Raw genomic sequence first — 16,804 nt, forward strand, 5'->3', positions numbered from 1 at the left:
AATTGTGCCATACCTTTTACACAGGACACGTTTTATGCTCTTTAGTGTGATGAATTCAGCGTGAATTCAAGTGAAATGTGCAGAAGTTTCGTTATTTTCACTCAGAAAATCAACAAAACGAGTCATTTGACCAGAGGTGGCCAAACTTTCATGTACTGCACGTCTAAGTATGATTTAATGTGTATGACGTTTCTAAGGAGGCCTTCCGGTGACATATAAATAAAAATCATCTGTAGCCACGCCTTATGGGAACGAGATGGGATCGTGGGAACGAGATCCTAATGCGTGACCACGACATAATAAGGTTTGGAAATGAGAGCATGTCTTAGTAAGTGGTGGCCACGTATTAGGATCTAGCTCCCATGCCTTACTAAACCGTGACCGCTCATTATTTTTATTTATACTCCGTACATTTCCAACGTTTTGACCTGAAAATGACTCCTTCAGTGTAATTCAGCCTGCACGTGCGGTGGGTGTGGGATTCAGTCCTCAAGTAATCGTCTTGCACAGTCAGCAGAATTCCTAGTAAAGCAGATTTCAAAGTCCTGACGAAAAAAGCTTGCAGAGGCCTGTCTCTGGAGACGTGATCCGTCCTGAGAGGCCCTTCAGTGTTAAAACTTCACTTTCGGTGGAAATGAATCACGACCTAACGCCGTGGGCGGTCACTGGAGTTAGACGCATATGGTCAAAAACAGACTTCACATGCAGGAATGGCCAAGAGGACTATCTTTAGTTTAATGGAAAAGCTCTGGATTAATTTTTCCCACGTGTTGTGGGTAAACAGCGTACATCACTGCTACATATAGCGGACAGGCAGATCCCTAATGTCATCAAAGACGGCCACTCCCAGAAAAACAAACCAGCCTCCAGCTGCTTGAACTACTGTTTAACTTCAGCAGCTTCGGCTCTTCTTAAGCATGAACGGAGTGTGTGAGTGAAGGTTTCCTGGAAACCAGCGCATTCTCGGCCTCAGCAGTCGTAGTTCCCCTCCCTCCCTTCCGTGGAACAAACCAAGAGCTGTGTGCCAGACTGCTTTCAGTTCTCTGCGAGTCCCTGAAACGTGTGGGTCACTCCGTCTCTGACCGCGTCCAGTGGTACTTTTAGGCTGGTTTCGACGCGCGGACTTACTGGTGCCTACTGTCGGTACCAAATCACCCCGTGGAGGAAAACTTTGGATTTTCCCAGGAAGAGCGAACTTTTCCGAGGATTTGTGGAGTTGTAACCAGAGCCTCGCGATGTTTTGCGGTTATCGGGGCATTTCTTTAATAACGTGCTGCTCTCTCTGGTTCCTCGGGGTCGCCGTGTCAGGTACGTTTCATCTGACTGTGTTTAACTGTCTGACACCGGGCTCGGCTCGGCTCGGCTCGGCTCGGTTACGGACTCGCTCCTGTGGTCTTTAACTTGGTTTTGAACAGGTTAAAGGACGCGATGCCGCGGGTTCCGATCCGTTTTCTGACAAAGTCCCGCCTCCAGCGCGGGGCCGCTCTCCGCTTCACTCTCGCAGACTGCGCCGTGAGGAGCGGGTACGAGTCGGAATACGGGTGGGGGGAAAGGAGCGCGTGCTGGAGAGCTGCTCTCTCTGGTTCCTGAAAAGTTCTGACGTCAATGCTTTGCAGTTTACATGGAAGCAGCGTGTTGTAAAGCTTACTTCCCCGTATCTGAATGCGATATATTTTGGGAGGTTCTTTAAACGATTCGCTTGTGAAAACGCATTTGTTTCGTTTTGCATTGCGCGTGGGGACTGTACGCTCCCAGGCAGCCAGGCCGAACCAGAGATATTTCTCTGGCAGGAGTAAGTTGGCTGATAAAACCTGACAGTAAACGGCCCTTATGTTTCCCAGACATGAAGGAGGCAGCTAGTACAGCACTATAGGCGCTTCGTATCAGACGTCTGACGCTTCCAGCTCAGTTCTACGCTGTTAGACATAAAGGTTCTGTTCTGTTTTTCGTTCATCAAAGTACAGACAAGGTAAATTTACCCTTAGAGCTACAGCAGTGGATTTAAAGTCCAGTTGTGTGGCTTAAATAAGTTTAGCCCAGGTGAAAAGTGCACATTTGTACCTTTTTATAACAGAATGTTTCAAAGCATAACAAAATAAAGACGAGACGGGGTGTGTGGAGTCAGTACATCTTATAGTTAAAGTATTATTCCAAAGGATTATGTTCCCTGAATAGGTACTGAGATGTACCCTTGAGGAAGCCACCCCAGTGATAAGAGGGGGACCTGCCCCAGTAAGAGTTTCATACCTTTTTTCCCTAAGAGAGTAAGTGTGTATGAAAACTAGCATTATGATACATTTTGTTTCTAAAGTGGTGGTAACAGGTTGTAACTCTGTTTCATCCATTTAAAAGACTCAAAACAGCTTTTTAAAGAATCTGTTCCCAAACAAGGGTGTAGCGAAACTCAATCCTCGTTGTTGAAACAAACGGAAAGGTACAACATCAGTGATCAGACCAACAAAGACCAATAAAATGATTAAAACTTTAGAAAAGATATTGAGGCTTTTCAGACTTCCAAAACACTTTACTTTAACACTGTAATTCATTAAGGACTGTTTTAATGTATATTAATAATAATAATAATAATATGATTTCGCTCAACATTGTTTATAACACTTGTCATTGTTTAATTAAATACACTCAGAATGCATTACAAATTAATACCATTTGTCAAGTCCACAAAAATCAATAAGGGCTACAATCCAAAACAGTATCCTCTGATAACAAACTCTGTGTACAGTTACTGAAGCACGTGTCCTTCATGTTTCTTCCTCCTGTTAACTTTATATGACTAATTGTTGTTTCTTCCTCCCATTTTGAAGATGAAATGCCTCGACCAGAAAACCTGAGTCTGTCATGGAGCCCTGACTATTTATCAGTGGTGGCACAGTGGACTGAGCCGCCTGGTTTGGAAGGCTGTGAAGTGAAGTATGAGGTTCATTTTTATTCAAAGGTGAGTCCTCAGTGTCTGCTTTTGAAATGGAGGTTACAACAACACAATAATGTTATAGTCGATGTTTAAGGTAGTTATGATTTGTTAAATCAGTTAGCAAACCCTTTAAATGCATTAATGCTAGTATGAAAAACAAGCCTACAAAAGAATCATCGGATGATTACGGTTGTAGCTCATTTTAAAGACAATCTATTGCAACACCAAATTTTGACACCAAACACGTCTTAGTTGATGAGCTATACTTGAGGAAATTGTGATATCTACACACACACACACACACACACACACACACACACACACACACACACACACACACTTTCTAAGCCACTTATCATCCTGGGTCATGGGGGTGCTGGAGCCTGTCCCAGCGGTCATTGGGCAGACGGCAAGAAACACTTTGGGCTGGTTGGCAGTCCGTCACAGGGTAGACACACACCTAGGGCCAATTTAGCATGTCCAGCTCACCTGGCTGCATGTCTTTGGACTATGGAAGTAAACCCACACAGACACAGCGAGAACAAAGGCCACACAGATAGGAATCAAACCCAGGCCCTTCTTGCTGTGAGGCACCAGTGCCACGCCACAGTTACTTGACATACATTGCAGACAGCAGCCTTTACACATACAATAAATATAAGTACTACATTATGATTCATTTGACTTGTTTTAGGGAAATGGAATTGTTTTCCATTGACATCAGTTGTGTTTCTTTTTTAAAAACTTATGGATATACAGCATTTTGGAATGAAACTCTTCTTATGTAAATCATACGGTGGAATGATGTTGTTTCTTTATCTACTGAAATAACCAGAACCTGTAAGCCATTTTTGTTTTGTTGAATATTTGGTTACTGCAATGTGTATTGCAGATTGTACGTTGGAATTTTCTTTTTTATCACATTGTCTCTTAAACTCAAATGTATTCTAACTCTCCAAACAGAAATGTCCACCCAGTGAAGAACCTGTAATGAAATGGAGAGTAAATAAGTTGACTCACACATGGGCCACTGAAGAGAATGAAGTCTGTGTCAGCGTAAATACAAGCCCTTCGAACTGTGGAAACAAGACATCAAGTAAATCGTTACTTAAAGGCCTCTCTCGACCTCCAGGTAATTCATATGGACAATATATGCTCAGAAACCACTTCTTGTTTGGTACACTTGCTCTTTAATGCTGTGTATTCTTACAAACAGTGAAACATTTAAGAGAGGTTAAAGGAAAAAGAATGAAAGATCCACTAACTACACCTGGCTCACATTTGAATCTTTGTGTATTAAATTTTTGTCCGTGAAGCATTCGTTTGCTGGAATGAGATGTGCTCTGGGGGTTGCTGAGCATTTAGTCTGTTAGATAAGCTGCTCCTAGCTTTTACTGCACACTAGATTTGAATGCTATCTAGGTCAACAACTCTAAACACTGCATTTGACAGCTTTGGGGCTGGGCAATGTCTACCTAACTAGCATATGACACGCACCCTCCTCTACTCACCCTATTCTTTCCTCACTTTTCCTCTGCATCCACCTTTTTTTCACAAGACCACAGTAATTTCCAGTTATGGCTTTAGTTGAGGAGCAGAAGTGTCGTTCATTACTGTTTTTAGCCAAGTCAAAGAAAGTTGTTTGTGAAATGTTTCTAGGACAGCGTGCCATTTGCTGCTGTCAGTACAGCTGAGTGAAGATGAAATTACAGGGGAACAGCAATGCTACAAGCATACTGAAGAAGCTCAGAGCTTCAGACAGGAGACATGAAGACTCAACAAAAAAGTCCTGTGATTACAGTTAAAATCTCTGCCTATTAAAAGCATCTAGATGATAAACTGCCAGTTAAACATCACTGTTTGGTTCTAAAACTTGCTACAACTTTTTTAATATGCTATGTTCTCTTTAAAATGGGCTATGTTCTGCCCTCATTATCAGACTGGGCAGGTAGCAGAAAGGTAGCTGGCTAACAAGCTAACACTACAGTAATAATAGACTAAGGTGAGCCAACCAGATGAATTAATTTAAATGGAGATTTGCTTAGCAGGTTTACCTCCAAATATGAGAGGTCTATTATACCATTTCTCATCTCCCTTCAAAATGATTCATTTTGAATTAAGCACCATGCACACAGTGAGTGCCAAGTTGAAATTGGAAGTGCACACACAGCTATGCGCCGTGACTGGGTCTAGCTATGGGCCATGGTTCTCTTTTTGCTGCCAAAATATCTAAGATGAATATGAATTATGGGGTCATACAACCACTAAATCTAAGCCGCAAGACTTATTGACTTTTGAGACCCTTTTTACTTGGCATCTTAATTTCTAAAAAGTGTCAAGTAACAAATCTTGTAAGGGGAAATGCAAGAAATACAAATCTTTTATAGGTCTTTTGTAATTTATTCCCATGCATGTTGAGCAATATCAACTTCAATCTCAGTCAGCAGCTTCTCTGGTCTGTCTCTCTTTCTTCGCACCTACGTGGGTAGAACATGAGTTATTATGATTACCTGGCACAGCAACAATGATTGTGTGGGGTGATGCTGAAATCTATTGAACCATTGTAGTCTGACCATTTCTTGAGTGTTCCATAGTTTACACTAGATTCACTCAACATGTTCACAACCGTTTACAAAGTTACTTGGCATCCAGTTTTATCAGTCAGCCTTCACCATAGTTTATTATAGTACAGTTACCAAGGTCAAAATACATGGGACTGGAACTGTCCTCACTAGTTCATAGAAAAAAATATTGGATATTTTAATAATGTATTAAGTGCCGAACTGGAAATGTCCCCTGTTTTAATTTCAGAAATCTGGTCAACTTATAATAGACAGACTTTATGGTTAAGGTTACTAAAAATTGGAGACATGCAAAGAAAAGAATGTTACTTAGGTGTCTGTTATGAGCTAAAATGACCGTATTTAAACTAGAACTTGCATAAAAATATCAACTAGTGCTGAGTTAACTTCTAGAAATTTCTGTGAATTAGAATATTGTTCTCTGCCTGTCACTGATTTTCTGTATAAATGCTATTAAAATGCTTAAGTAAGTGTGAATTTTTGGTGTAAAATTAGGCTGTAAACAAGATCCTCTGTCTAAAGCAGAGGTGCACAACTCTACCCCTGGAAAGCCGGTGTCCAGCACAGTTTGGTGATTGACCTGCCCAACTCATCTGTTGATTGCCAGGTTTAGTGGGCATGTTAAAGCAGGGACACTACAAACCTGTGCTGGACATATTAGTAATATTATTATTACTATTTTGACTATTTTTTATGTGTTCTAACTAAATGCTGGCTGCACTGTCCAAACCTCATGAACACTGAGTTATAGTTATGTATAGCTAAAGGTTTCCTGTTACTACATCATAATGCTCACATTATTTGAGACATATAAAAGTAAGCTTCACAAATAATTTTTTATAGAAGTACAGAAAAAGGCTGTAAATAGAATTTAGTCTGTTCAAGGGGCAAAAAGCTGTCGTAGCTGGTACTACATGGGTGTACCTAAGTTATTTTAGATATTTATTATTATTTTTATTTATTTATTTATTTAGCTTCTTATTTGATCTGCTACTGACTAGTTCTTCACATTCTGCAATTAATTGTTTGAATTTTTCCCAAAAAAAAAAAAAAAAACATACCTATCCCGCCTCTACTTGTACACCACAAAACACACAAAGCTGTATATAACACAGAGCCTTTTTCTTTTCAGGTTTAGTGAAGAACTTCACTTGTGTTTATTACTCTCATATGAAGATGAACTGCACCTGGAGTATAATCAGCAATGCCTCTGATCTCCAGCTCTTCTACGGGTAAGAGATGATGACCAGATGTGGCATTTTTTTTAGCTGCCTTCATCTCTCCTTTTTTCATAGTTATTTTGCTTATCGCACATTTTTTAAAAATCATATTGCCAGTTGAAGCCAACTTTATAGTTTCACATGCCCACTGGAGCTTAATCTTGCTATGTCTCTCTTAGGCCTCACAATGAAAGCAGTCTAAAGCCTTGTGTCTCCTATATTGGTAAAGGACACATGAGGACAGGCTGCCACCTCTACGGCAAAGAATTTGTAAATGATACACTCTTCTTTCTTGTCAACGGAACTTACGGAGGTTTACCCAGAAGGAGCTACTTCAGTAAAGAAATAAGGAATTTTGGTAGGCTCTCTCTCTCTCTCTCTCTCTCTCTCTCTCTCTCTCTCCCTCTAGCCTTTGGAAATTTGTAATGAAAACTAAACCTAGTCATCTGTGTTCTCTCTCTCTTGCAGTGAAAGTACCACCACCTAAACTTAACATAAGCCTGGTTGGAAAGCATCTCCACATTCAGTCAAGTCCACCTTATTTTAAATCATCATGTTGGATTTACCAGTTTTACTTAAAAAAATGCAATACGGTGAGATTGCTCTGTCTGTGGTTACCTTTAATTATATTGTATTCTGGTTACAGAAATACAGTGGCTTGCAAAAATGATATATTTTTATGTATATTTTTCCTTAAAAAAATCAACCCACCAAAAAAAACAATGATTTTATTCAGAAACTGATGCTAGAAATCGAGTTTCAGTGTCTTTGTAATACAGAAATTATGCTTGTATGTTTGTCCATAGGAGGAAAAAATCACATTTGAAAATAAACAGTGGGAATTTGATTTGGAATATAATGAAGACTGCCTTTACACAGTTCAAGTGCAGGCCAGATACCAATACTGCGGAGAGGGAGGTAGTGACTGGAGTAAACCTGTGTACTACGGTACTGTACCTCCTTCATTACATTGTAGGTTATTGCTAAAAATGTTTTACTTGAACTATAGCTATACTGATTTATTCAACTAGTCTGAAATCTTACTTTTAACTAATATTTTATTCACAAATTAGTGACATGCTTAATTAATTTTCATTATTTTTAATTGCTTAATAAGTTGTGCTCTGTTCACTTTTTCTGTAGGTGAGAATAGAGATCCAGTTGGGCTGTTAAAAATGATTTTGGTAATCACCCCTATAATAGTGACCTGCTGTCTCATTGTGGCTCTAGTGTTATGTCGAAGGTGAAGTTCAATATTCATATTTCATCAGTATTTTTGTTTGAGTTTTGAGTAAGTTAGTCAACATGTGCATTTACAAAACAGGAATACAGTGTATATTTATTGAGAATTGTTTTTTCTTACGCAGACATGATTTCATATCTGCTTAAAATGACAAGTGTATCTTTCTTCACAGACACAAGGATTACCTTTTCCCCAAAATTCCTGAACCATCGCTGTTAGTCAAGGATATGCTTAACAATAGTAAAGATAAGGTAATTTGTCATCACTATATATTTTTATTACAGCCATTTCACTAGCAGTGCTCAGAGGGAGGTTTTCAAGGGCCTTATATTGTACAAGTACCAAAAAATCTACAGGTGTGTGTACAATTGTGCAGTGAAATGCCTCCCTTTGGGTGGAGAGTGATACCCTGGAATTGTAACCTCTGTTGTTTTCTGCATTATAGGGCCTAAATATTGGAAACCTTTACATACCTTATGAAGATGTAGTGGAGAAGAAGCTCAGCCTGGAGCCAAAGAGTACATTCCTGCATTCTGAACCATAAAAACCCCACATTTCTGCACTATAAATACAAGATAATAGCTTCCACTGTGCATATGTCAGACTTTAGTCCCAGCAGCCCACAGCATTACAGACTATAGCATTCTGCATTATGAAACTCACTTGATTCAACTCATGGCAAGGCTTTTTCTAATGAAATTAGAACATTAGAAGAGGGAAAATGCTAATCACAGCAGAGCTGTGACCCAGAAGGACCCTGTGACCTTCAGATACTTCACTTTAGCCTGGTGTTGTGTGTGTACTGCGTGTCTGTTTTTCCTTTTCTTTTCACTTGCTTTATACGAAGGTCTAGAGCTTAGTATGGCAGAAAATGTGGTGGGACTGCACATATCCATATCACAAATGTATTTGATATAGTCACATAGATCTACTGCCATCTTTCACCCCTCAGAGCTGAGCATGTAAGGACAGCAGAAAAATCTGAAAACCGTGGCTTTATTTAATTACTTGTAGTATTTCACATTAGCACAACAGCCATAGCTAAGTAGAGCTGTACTGTTCTACTGTGATACTACATGGTTAGCAGGACTCTGTAGTTAATGAAGGAGAGTACTTTATTTTTAATGCCTTAAAAGAGTAGCAAAGTTTTATTGCACATTTCTATAACATAAGAATATGTCAGTCAGTTTGTCTGTATTTTTTAGGAGGTCAGCTTATGATGTTTGTATAGGGTTCCAAAATTCCTTATTTATATGACAATTTTTTGTCTCTTTAATTGCTAGACTTAAACAGGCTGTTTGTTGCTGTACACTTCAACTTATATATCGCTGTGGTCAGAACAAAACCTTGTGTCTCCACTTTTCAGTTTTTGACATAAATTGAAAATACACATAGTCCTACATGTTGTGTGTAAATTCTTGATGAATGTAACAAAAGAAATGAAAATTACCTGGAAACAAGTCTGGTTTCACTGACTTGCATTAAAGTACAGTGTGTTTTTAGCTTCTGCTGTAAAGTTACAATTTTGGAGATACAAGGTTTTGATCCGACAACAACGATATGTAAATAACCTCTGTTCTGAAGGCTGCCCTGTATTGTGTCTCACTTTAAAAGCAGTCTCCTTAAAACTTCAATGTGAATGTACGGGTCTAAGCTGCAGCTTGCTGAGTTTGTCGGTGTATGTAAATGTATTTGTCTTTTTAACATCACTCAAGCAGTGATACAGCTGTCTTTGCAGCTTAGCTTCCGTATATGGACTGGAGTGACAGCGGGACAGTTTGAAACAATATTTACATATTACGTCAGAATGTGAAACTTTGTTTTTCTATGATATGGGCCTTTTAAAAACAAGAGGAGTTAGAGTTTACATTCTTCATTCTAATGTCTTCATGTATTCTTTGGTTGCTGTCTGCTTTTTGAAGACAAGGGTGGTCCAGAATCTTTCTTTTTTAACTTGTGGGCCAAGAAAGTGCAGTTTATCATGGTTCTTCGAACTGAACCGACGATTATAGCGTTATACACATATACAAAGTATGAATATACTCAGGAGGAACACCACTGATCCTAATCAAAACGTCATTCTTTCATAAAGACACATAAAGAACGAATGCACAGCCCAGCAGGTTCTATAGGTCTATGTTGACCTCTCAGTGGTGATGGTGCTAGAAAGTTCTGCCAGCAGTTTCTTGCTCTCCTTGTTCAAAGAAGCTACCACACTATTGCATTTACAAAACACCCACACTATTGCTGATTGTATTTGCATTTTTGCAACAAACGTCACAGCAGCTTTACAAATGTGTGACTCACATTTATATTGCACAACAAAACAAAACAAATGAGTTTTCTTCTTGATGCTTGTCCCCAGAAGTGCCTTGGCAGATAACTGTGGTCCCCTCAGCCCTTGTAGTTACAGAAACAGAGCTGAATTGTTTTTTATCTTCCCTTGTGAAGAAGTCTCTCTTCTAAACTATTTTTGAACATAAAGAATTGAAACAGCACAAAAGAACAAGGGTCAGTTAAGAATGAGTCAAATGTCTTTCTGTTATTCTGTCCATCCAATGGTTTCTCTAAATAAATGCGTATATTTACATACTATTATTTTTATTATTATTATTATTACAAACATGTTTTGGCTTGTAAGTGAAAAAGAGAACATCCTCTACAGAGAACACACTTCTGCACAGGTTAATGCACAATTACTGTTTATTTGCTGAGTTTAAAATACTGGGGGAAAAAAATAAAACATATAATGTGGCCTGTGATAAAGTTATTGCATATTTTATAGTTTTTTTCCAATACATTAAACTCCACTAAATAAAAAATAAAAGGAAATAGAGAAATATATTTGTTCTATGTAGAGAATGTGTTCATTTATTGCCATTTTGACAGGGCGTTGACTACTATGTATATGTATACCTCCTTGCTTCTATACTCATTGTCAATTGTATCAGCTCCACTTACCATATAGATGCACTTAATAGTTATACAAAATCTGTTTATCTGCATACTTTATTAGCCCCCTTTACCCTGTTCTTCAATTGCCAGAATCCCACAGGACCACCACAGAGTATGCATGATTTGAGTGGTGGATCATTCTCAGCACTGCAGTGACACTGATGTGTCTTTAGCATCTTAGTGTGTGTTGCATTAGTACGAGTGGTTCAGACACAGCCGTGCTGCTGGAGTATTTAAGCACCTCAGTGCCTCTGCTGGACTGAGTAAAGTCCACCAACCAAAAACAGCCAACAGCGTCCTGTGGGCAGAGTCCAGAGACCACTGATGAAGGACTAGATGAATACTAGCACTAACTGTGAAAAGATGAGCTACGGTCTCTGACTTTACATCTACAACATGGACCAACAAGGGAGGAGTGTCTAATGAAATAAAAATGGACAATGACTGTAGAAACAAGGAGGGGGTTTTAATGTTAGGCTGATCAGTGTACATGGATCTTTATTCTGAATTGGTTCATAGTCAGAGTTCAAAACACATTTTGACTTCGACTTCAGACTACAGTCATTTTGTAACTCTCTAATTGCTTACAAATGATTGAACATTCTATTTTGTCATTACCAAAACAATCATCATTTCATTAGGGACTGTTCCGATAGCGACCACCCAAGCCGATGTTGAGCAGAACTCAAAAACAACTAGGAACAGATGTACACAGATAAAATCATTATATTTTTCACTGCAGAAAATTGCAGTGTGGCTACAACAAAGCTCCGATGGACTAAAACTCCTTGCGTTTCAGTGGTTTTAAAGTTTTTAGGTTTAAAAGTTACATTTATAGTAAATCTTAATCTTTCAGTTTCACCCAGAAAGAAATCACCCATTAGAATGAAGATCTTGTATTTATTTTTCTTAGTATTATCTCTATTAATAGCTTGGGCTTAAGTAGATCAGAGCATAAGCCTTGTAAATATCTAAGGTTTGATTACTTCATTTTTGAATAGTACTAATAAAACCATTACAGTCTAGTTCATTGTTATTTGTGGTTTGCTGCAGGAGATGTCCATGTCTGTTGGAGCATGATGCAAATATAAATATGTTTATCGAGGAACTGAATAAGAGGAGGAGAAGAGCGCACAGGCCAACAAATCAGCAGCAGCTGCTGCTCTGCGTCCAGCTGTGCGGCTCTCAGAGCAGCACCCACAGGAAGCTAAAGTAAAGCAGGCCCTTTCGCTCTCCGCCATGTCTGTTGCGGCTGTGGACGCGCTCAGAGCGCCCTCTGCTGGCCGAAATGCAGACAGCGCCTCCAGCGTGGTGCTGATGCTGCAGGATGCTGGCGGAGGATACGGAGCGCTGTATGGCTCTAAAGCCGCGCTGCTCGCGTCCCATTGGCTCAGTCTCTGTGGCGCAATGGAATAGCGCGCTGGACTTCTAATCCAGAGGCTCCGGGTTCGAGTCCCGGCAGAGATGCGTCGCCACGGACAACGCCTTCCTCAAAGGCTTTGTTTTGGTCATCATCACGACCGAAACGGACCTCCATTTCAGGTTAGCGGCTGCGTGTAGGACGCTGCGCTGGGCGCGGAGTGGAACTGAAAGAACGAGAACGAAAAGGTGACATTTGTCCTCGTGCTGAGCGAGAACAGTCATCGGAGGCGAGACGTCCTGAAGAAAGAGGGAGCGGTCAGTCTGTTAGTGGGCGTCTGAACACTCCAGCTACCCTTATCCGAGGAGCCATTAGATAAAACAGTTTAATACGAATCCTAATGATTTAAATACACACAACTCCAGAACAATGTCACTCTTATATTTTAAACAGGGATGTAAAAAAAAAATGTAAAGTGGGTACTTTGTCAAACTCTGGCTCAGTTCGAGGTGGTATGTAAATACAGTGGTACGTATGGAGCCTAAAATGTACCTGAGTGAAAGTCTAAATCTACATTTAAACAGACTAAAAAACACGTTAGAGGTTCTGCTTATCTTGTATTTGACTTACATTCAACTACATATATAGCAAGTTAACCTTCATTTCCCCTAACCTTACCTCTGGCCCTAAGATCAATCTAAAACCTAATCCTAAACCTCATTCTTGTTCTAAACCTTACGATGGTACTAATCCTAATCTAATCCCTAATATTGTTGAGAATCAACTCAGATTCACCAGACAGTTAATAGTATGATCATCTATAGACAATCTATTTGGGTCTATCCAGGCAAAGTGAGCCCAAAGAGTGAAAACTTTGGTGGTGATGGAGTGAGTAGTATAGTGCACTGGTTCTTAGCTGTGAACAGCTTTATTTTACATGGATATGAATTCAGTTGGATGTTCTAAGAAAAACAATCTTCATGCACACAAGAACGACTGATTTCTAACGAAGGTCTAAATGAAAATGTAAGGAGTAAAAGTGTTTTTCTCTTGTAGGTGTAACTGAGTTGAGGTACAGGCACTTAGTGAAGCACAAGCCTTGCAGTGTAATTCTTGAGTGGTAACAATGTACAGTTGGTATCCAGGTTCCAGGATGCACCACCCAAATAATGCCTGCTCTGTGGTGGTCCTGGCCAATGAACAACAGAGTAAAACACACAGTGTGCGGAGAAAGAGATGGACTATAGTCTGTAACTGTATATCTACCAAGCGCTCCTGGGAGTGAACTAGGAGGTGGTTTTAACCTTATTGCTGATCCGGTGTGGATTTTACTGATAGTGCTTTAGTTCTGCATTCTTTCCGCCAGAGGGCGCAGCGCACCCGCGCCCAGGGACGGTTCAGAAACTGTTCAGCGCTAAGAAATGACTTGGAGCACAAAGTGAAGCCCTGCTTCACCTTACAGACCTGTGGAGATAAGATGTAGGGTCGTTGCTCGCACTGGACTCTCCGGTGTGTTTTCCGTCGTGTCACTACAGTGATGGACCACTGAGTGCAGAGAAGCGCAGAGGACCGTTGATTTTCTTTCTTTCTTTTTTTGATTTTTTATCTGCGAAAAAATCTGTTTATTTTTTGTGGAGTTACAAAGCAAAGCGGGAGAAAAGGAGAGTGGGAGGGGGAGACTGGAGGTAAAAGAAACGAAGGGAGGGGGAGGAGGGGACAGTCAAACGCTGACGCCAGAGAGAGAGGGAGAGAGAGAGAGAGGGAGAGAGAGAGAGAGAGAGGGAGAGAGAGAGGGAGAGAGAGCTGCGAGGAATGTGCTACTAATGAGAAAACGGAGCGTCGCTGAACGGGCGGCACAAGACAGAAGAAGGAGGAAAACGAAGAGAATGCTGTGAAGCAGGAAAGAAGAGAGAGGGAGAGGTGGAGAGAAAAGAGGCACACGCATGGAAAGGATTATAGTGAAGCGTGCGGGGGTTTTCGACGCTACCCATGCGGAGATTTGAGCTAACGGCTGAACCATGCAGGGCTCGCTGCTTCTCCTGAGTTTGGCGCTGAGTTTTCACGCAGGTAAGAATGAGAGACGGAGCCGGTTGAGTTCAGCTGTGGCGGATTATATGTGTTTGTATTCCGCTTTTAGTCAAAGAGATAAAAGTTGTTGCGAGTATTTGGGAGAGTTGAAGAGCTTCGTTTAATGAGAGAGAGAGGGAGAGGGAGAGAGGGGCTGCCCTGCTCGCCGTTATGTGGTGTTCGTATCTCCTGTGTGCTCAGTGATTAAGGCGCCGCATGACCTCCAGTGTTGGTGTGTCTATGTCTGTGTGTGTGTGTGTGTGTGTGTGTGTGTGTGTGTGTGTGGATCAGACTCGGCCGGTGCGGAACAGTGGTGCGCTTTTTCCTCGAACGTCCCTTCATCACGAGCATACCAATTGAGCGTGAGGGTTTAGGGGTGGGGGGTTGGGGGGGGCACACACACACACACACACACACACACACCCACACACACACACATGCATGTCGCTCCTTCATTGGCGTGCCTGCAGTAACTGTGCTGCAGGTAAACGAGCCCGAACTCACGCGCAGATGAAGCCTGTAAATCAGCACTTTTCAGCAGCGCAGACAGAATCGGGTAAAGCTCACGGAGCCAGCGAGTGTGCGCGAGTGTGTTTTCTCATGACAGTCCTTCAGCGGTGTGGAGAACGAGTTGCTAGGCGACATTACGGACCGAACAGCGCGACAGCGCGAGCTACTGCGAAAAGAGAGAGAGAGAGAGAGAGAGAGAGAGAGAGAGAGAGACCTGTTACAACACAGCGAGCTCGCGCCCTCCTGCGGACACCGTTGCTGACCATTGTCTGCTGTCGTGTGCAGAGAGAATGAGAGACGGAGAGAAAAGAGGGAGGAAGAGAGATTGAGAGAGAAGAGGGAGATATATGGAGAGAAAGAGAGGGAGGAAGACAGAGGTATATAGGGAGAAAAGAAAGATGTATGTGGAGAGATACAGATACTAGGAGAGAGGGAGAAGGAGGTAGTATATGGAGGAAAAGGGAAATTGAGAGGAAGAGAGGTGTATGGAGAGAAATAGAGGTATATGGATAGTAAAAGAAGGAGGATAAGAGAGGTATGTGGAGAGATAGAGAAAAAGAGAGAGGAATAGAGAGGTAGATGGAGAGGAAGGGGGAAAGAGAGGTATATGCAGAAGAAGAGAGGTGGTGAGAGGGAGGAAGAGAGAGGTATGTGCAGAAAAAGATGGAGAGAAAGACAGGGAGGAAGATGGGTATATGGAGATAAGGAGAGGTTTTGAGAAAAAAGTGGAGAGAAAGGGGGATAGAGAGAGAGAGATGGGAAGGAAGAGATAGAGAGAAAGAAAGGGATGGAAAGAAAAAGGGACCGCTGGAGAGAGACAGGATAGACAGAGATGAAGATAGATTGAGAGACGAGAGGGAGACTGAGAGAGAAAAGTGAGAGAAATGGAGAAGGAGAGAATAAGACAGACATGGAGGAGAAGGAGGGAGAGAGAGAGAATGTGTGTGGGTGAGTGCCAGAGCAGGTATAGACCACTCCATCATAGGTGAGGGGCGTGCTCTGTATTACAGATGATGTAATCCATTCTTGCGGAGTAAAATCTGTTTAAATTCTTAAAGCTGTGAGCGCAAACCGAGCTCACCGCCGACCAGTCGATATGGCTTCTTCACTGTTCATTCAGAAAGGGACAGGAGCTCTGTCTTGGTTCAAGTAGCACATAGAGATGCTCAAAGATGCCCATCGTTCCTTCCCTGAGATTTCACTTCACAACAGTAGACATGAACAATGGTTGAACTGCTACAGCACACAGTCTGGGGTCATTAATAAAGCGTTCCATGATTGCGAAAAAGAGACCTGAACAAATTCATACGAGATTACCTCAGGATTCCAGAATTTACCTTCATATTGCCTTTTTATCGTTTGTCATATATTTGTATTAAAATTTGAATAACCTAAAATAACATGCTTCTGGTAGTTGTAGAGTACATCCAAAGTTACATTGTTATAAATTATAATCATATGCTTGTCTTGTTTTAATCATGTTACAAATCTAATCTATATATCACAGCAGTTTATGTTCCTGGAATCCTGTTTTCCCCTGTCGTATGACGCAGTCGCCAATTCAGCTTACCAAGATTAGTGTCCTACAGTCAGTGCTCTGAGGCAGTTGCTAACATATTGTAACATGTACAATGCACTGCAGTACATCAGACATTACTTGTCCTGCGTTCAGGTGTCAGTTAGTCAGTGTGAAGTTGGTTTTCACATACTATGAAAAGCTTACTAATTTCAAAAGAGGTTGTACTAATATTGCGTTTAAGGAATGTTTTGGCATGTTAGTTATTTGTTGTGTATTCTGTAGCACTTATTGTACTTGGTTCATTTTGCTGTGAACTCTTATTGGAGAGAGCAGGGCAGGAAACCACTCTGGGGGTTGTGTATGTGTGTGTGTGGACAAAGAGAAAGAGACATGAGATGGTTAAAGAGCGAACTGTTAGA

The 16,804-nt window shown here is 41.1% G+C and overlaps 2 protein-coding genes and 1 non-coding gene across 5 annotated transcripts in view; all 3 read left to right on the forward strand.

Annotated features, from left to right (window-relative positions):
• The first annotated feature begins 660 nt into the window (after positions 1-660).
• Positions 661-10,569, forward strand: LOC108440114 (interleukin-13 receptor subunit alpha-1-like). Of its 2 annotated transcripts, none has more exons than XM_037544095.1 (10): positions 661-1,308; positions 2,823-2,953; positions 3,893-4,061; positions 6,644-6,743; positions 6,911-7,089; positions 7,200-7,324; positions 7,538-7,703; positions 7,875-7,974; positions 8,147-8,225; positions 8,420-10,569. In XM_037544095.1, exons 1-10 carry the CDS (start codon positions 1,236-1,238, stop codon positions 8,516-8,518), a joined length of 1,221 nt encoding a protein of 406 aa, XP_037399992.1. In that variant the 5' UTR covers positions 661-1,235; the 3' UTR covers positions 8,519-10,569. The 2 variants fall into 2 exon arrangements, with proteins under 2 accessions (XP_037399992.1, XP_017574330.1); XM_017718841.2 differs by having other exon boundaries at positions 673-1,308; positions 7,538-7,679.
• A 1,753-nt stretch (positions 10,570-12,322) lies between these two features.
• trnar-ucu lies at positions 12,323-12,396 on the forward strand. The gene has a single exon. It is a non-coding gene; the product is annotated as a tRNA-Arg (tRNA).
• A 1,669-nt stretch (positions 12,397-14,065) lies between these two features.
• kirrel1a (kirre like nephrin family adhesion molecule 1a) overlaps positions 14,066-16,804 on the forward strand; it is a 45,326-nt gene continuing 42,587 nt past the window's right edge. For both annotated transcript variants that reach the window (XM_017718842.2, XM_017718843.2), the window contains exon 1: positions 14,066-14,356. In XM_017718842.2, the coding sequence (XP_017574331.1) occupies positions 14,308-14,356 (49 nt within the window). In that variant the 5' untranslated portion in view covers positions 14,066-14,307. The remainder of the gene's footprint in view (positions 14,357-16,804) is intronic.

This window comes from Pygocentrus nattereri, chromosome 2 (assembly GCF_015220715.1).
Source record: "Pygocentrus nattereri isolate fPygNat1 chromosome 2, fPygNat1.pri, whole genome shotgun sequence".
Lineage (NCBI taxonomy): Eukaryota > Metazoa > Chordata > Actinopteri > Characiformes > Serrasalmidae > Pygocentrus > Pygocentrus nattereri.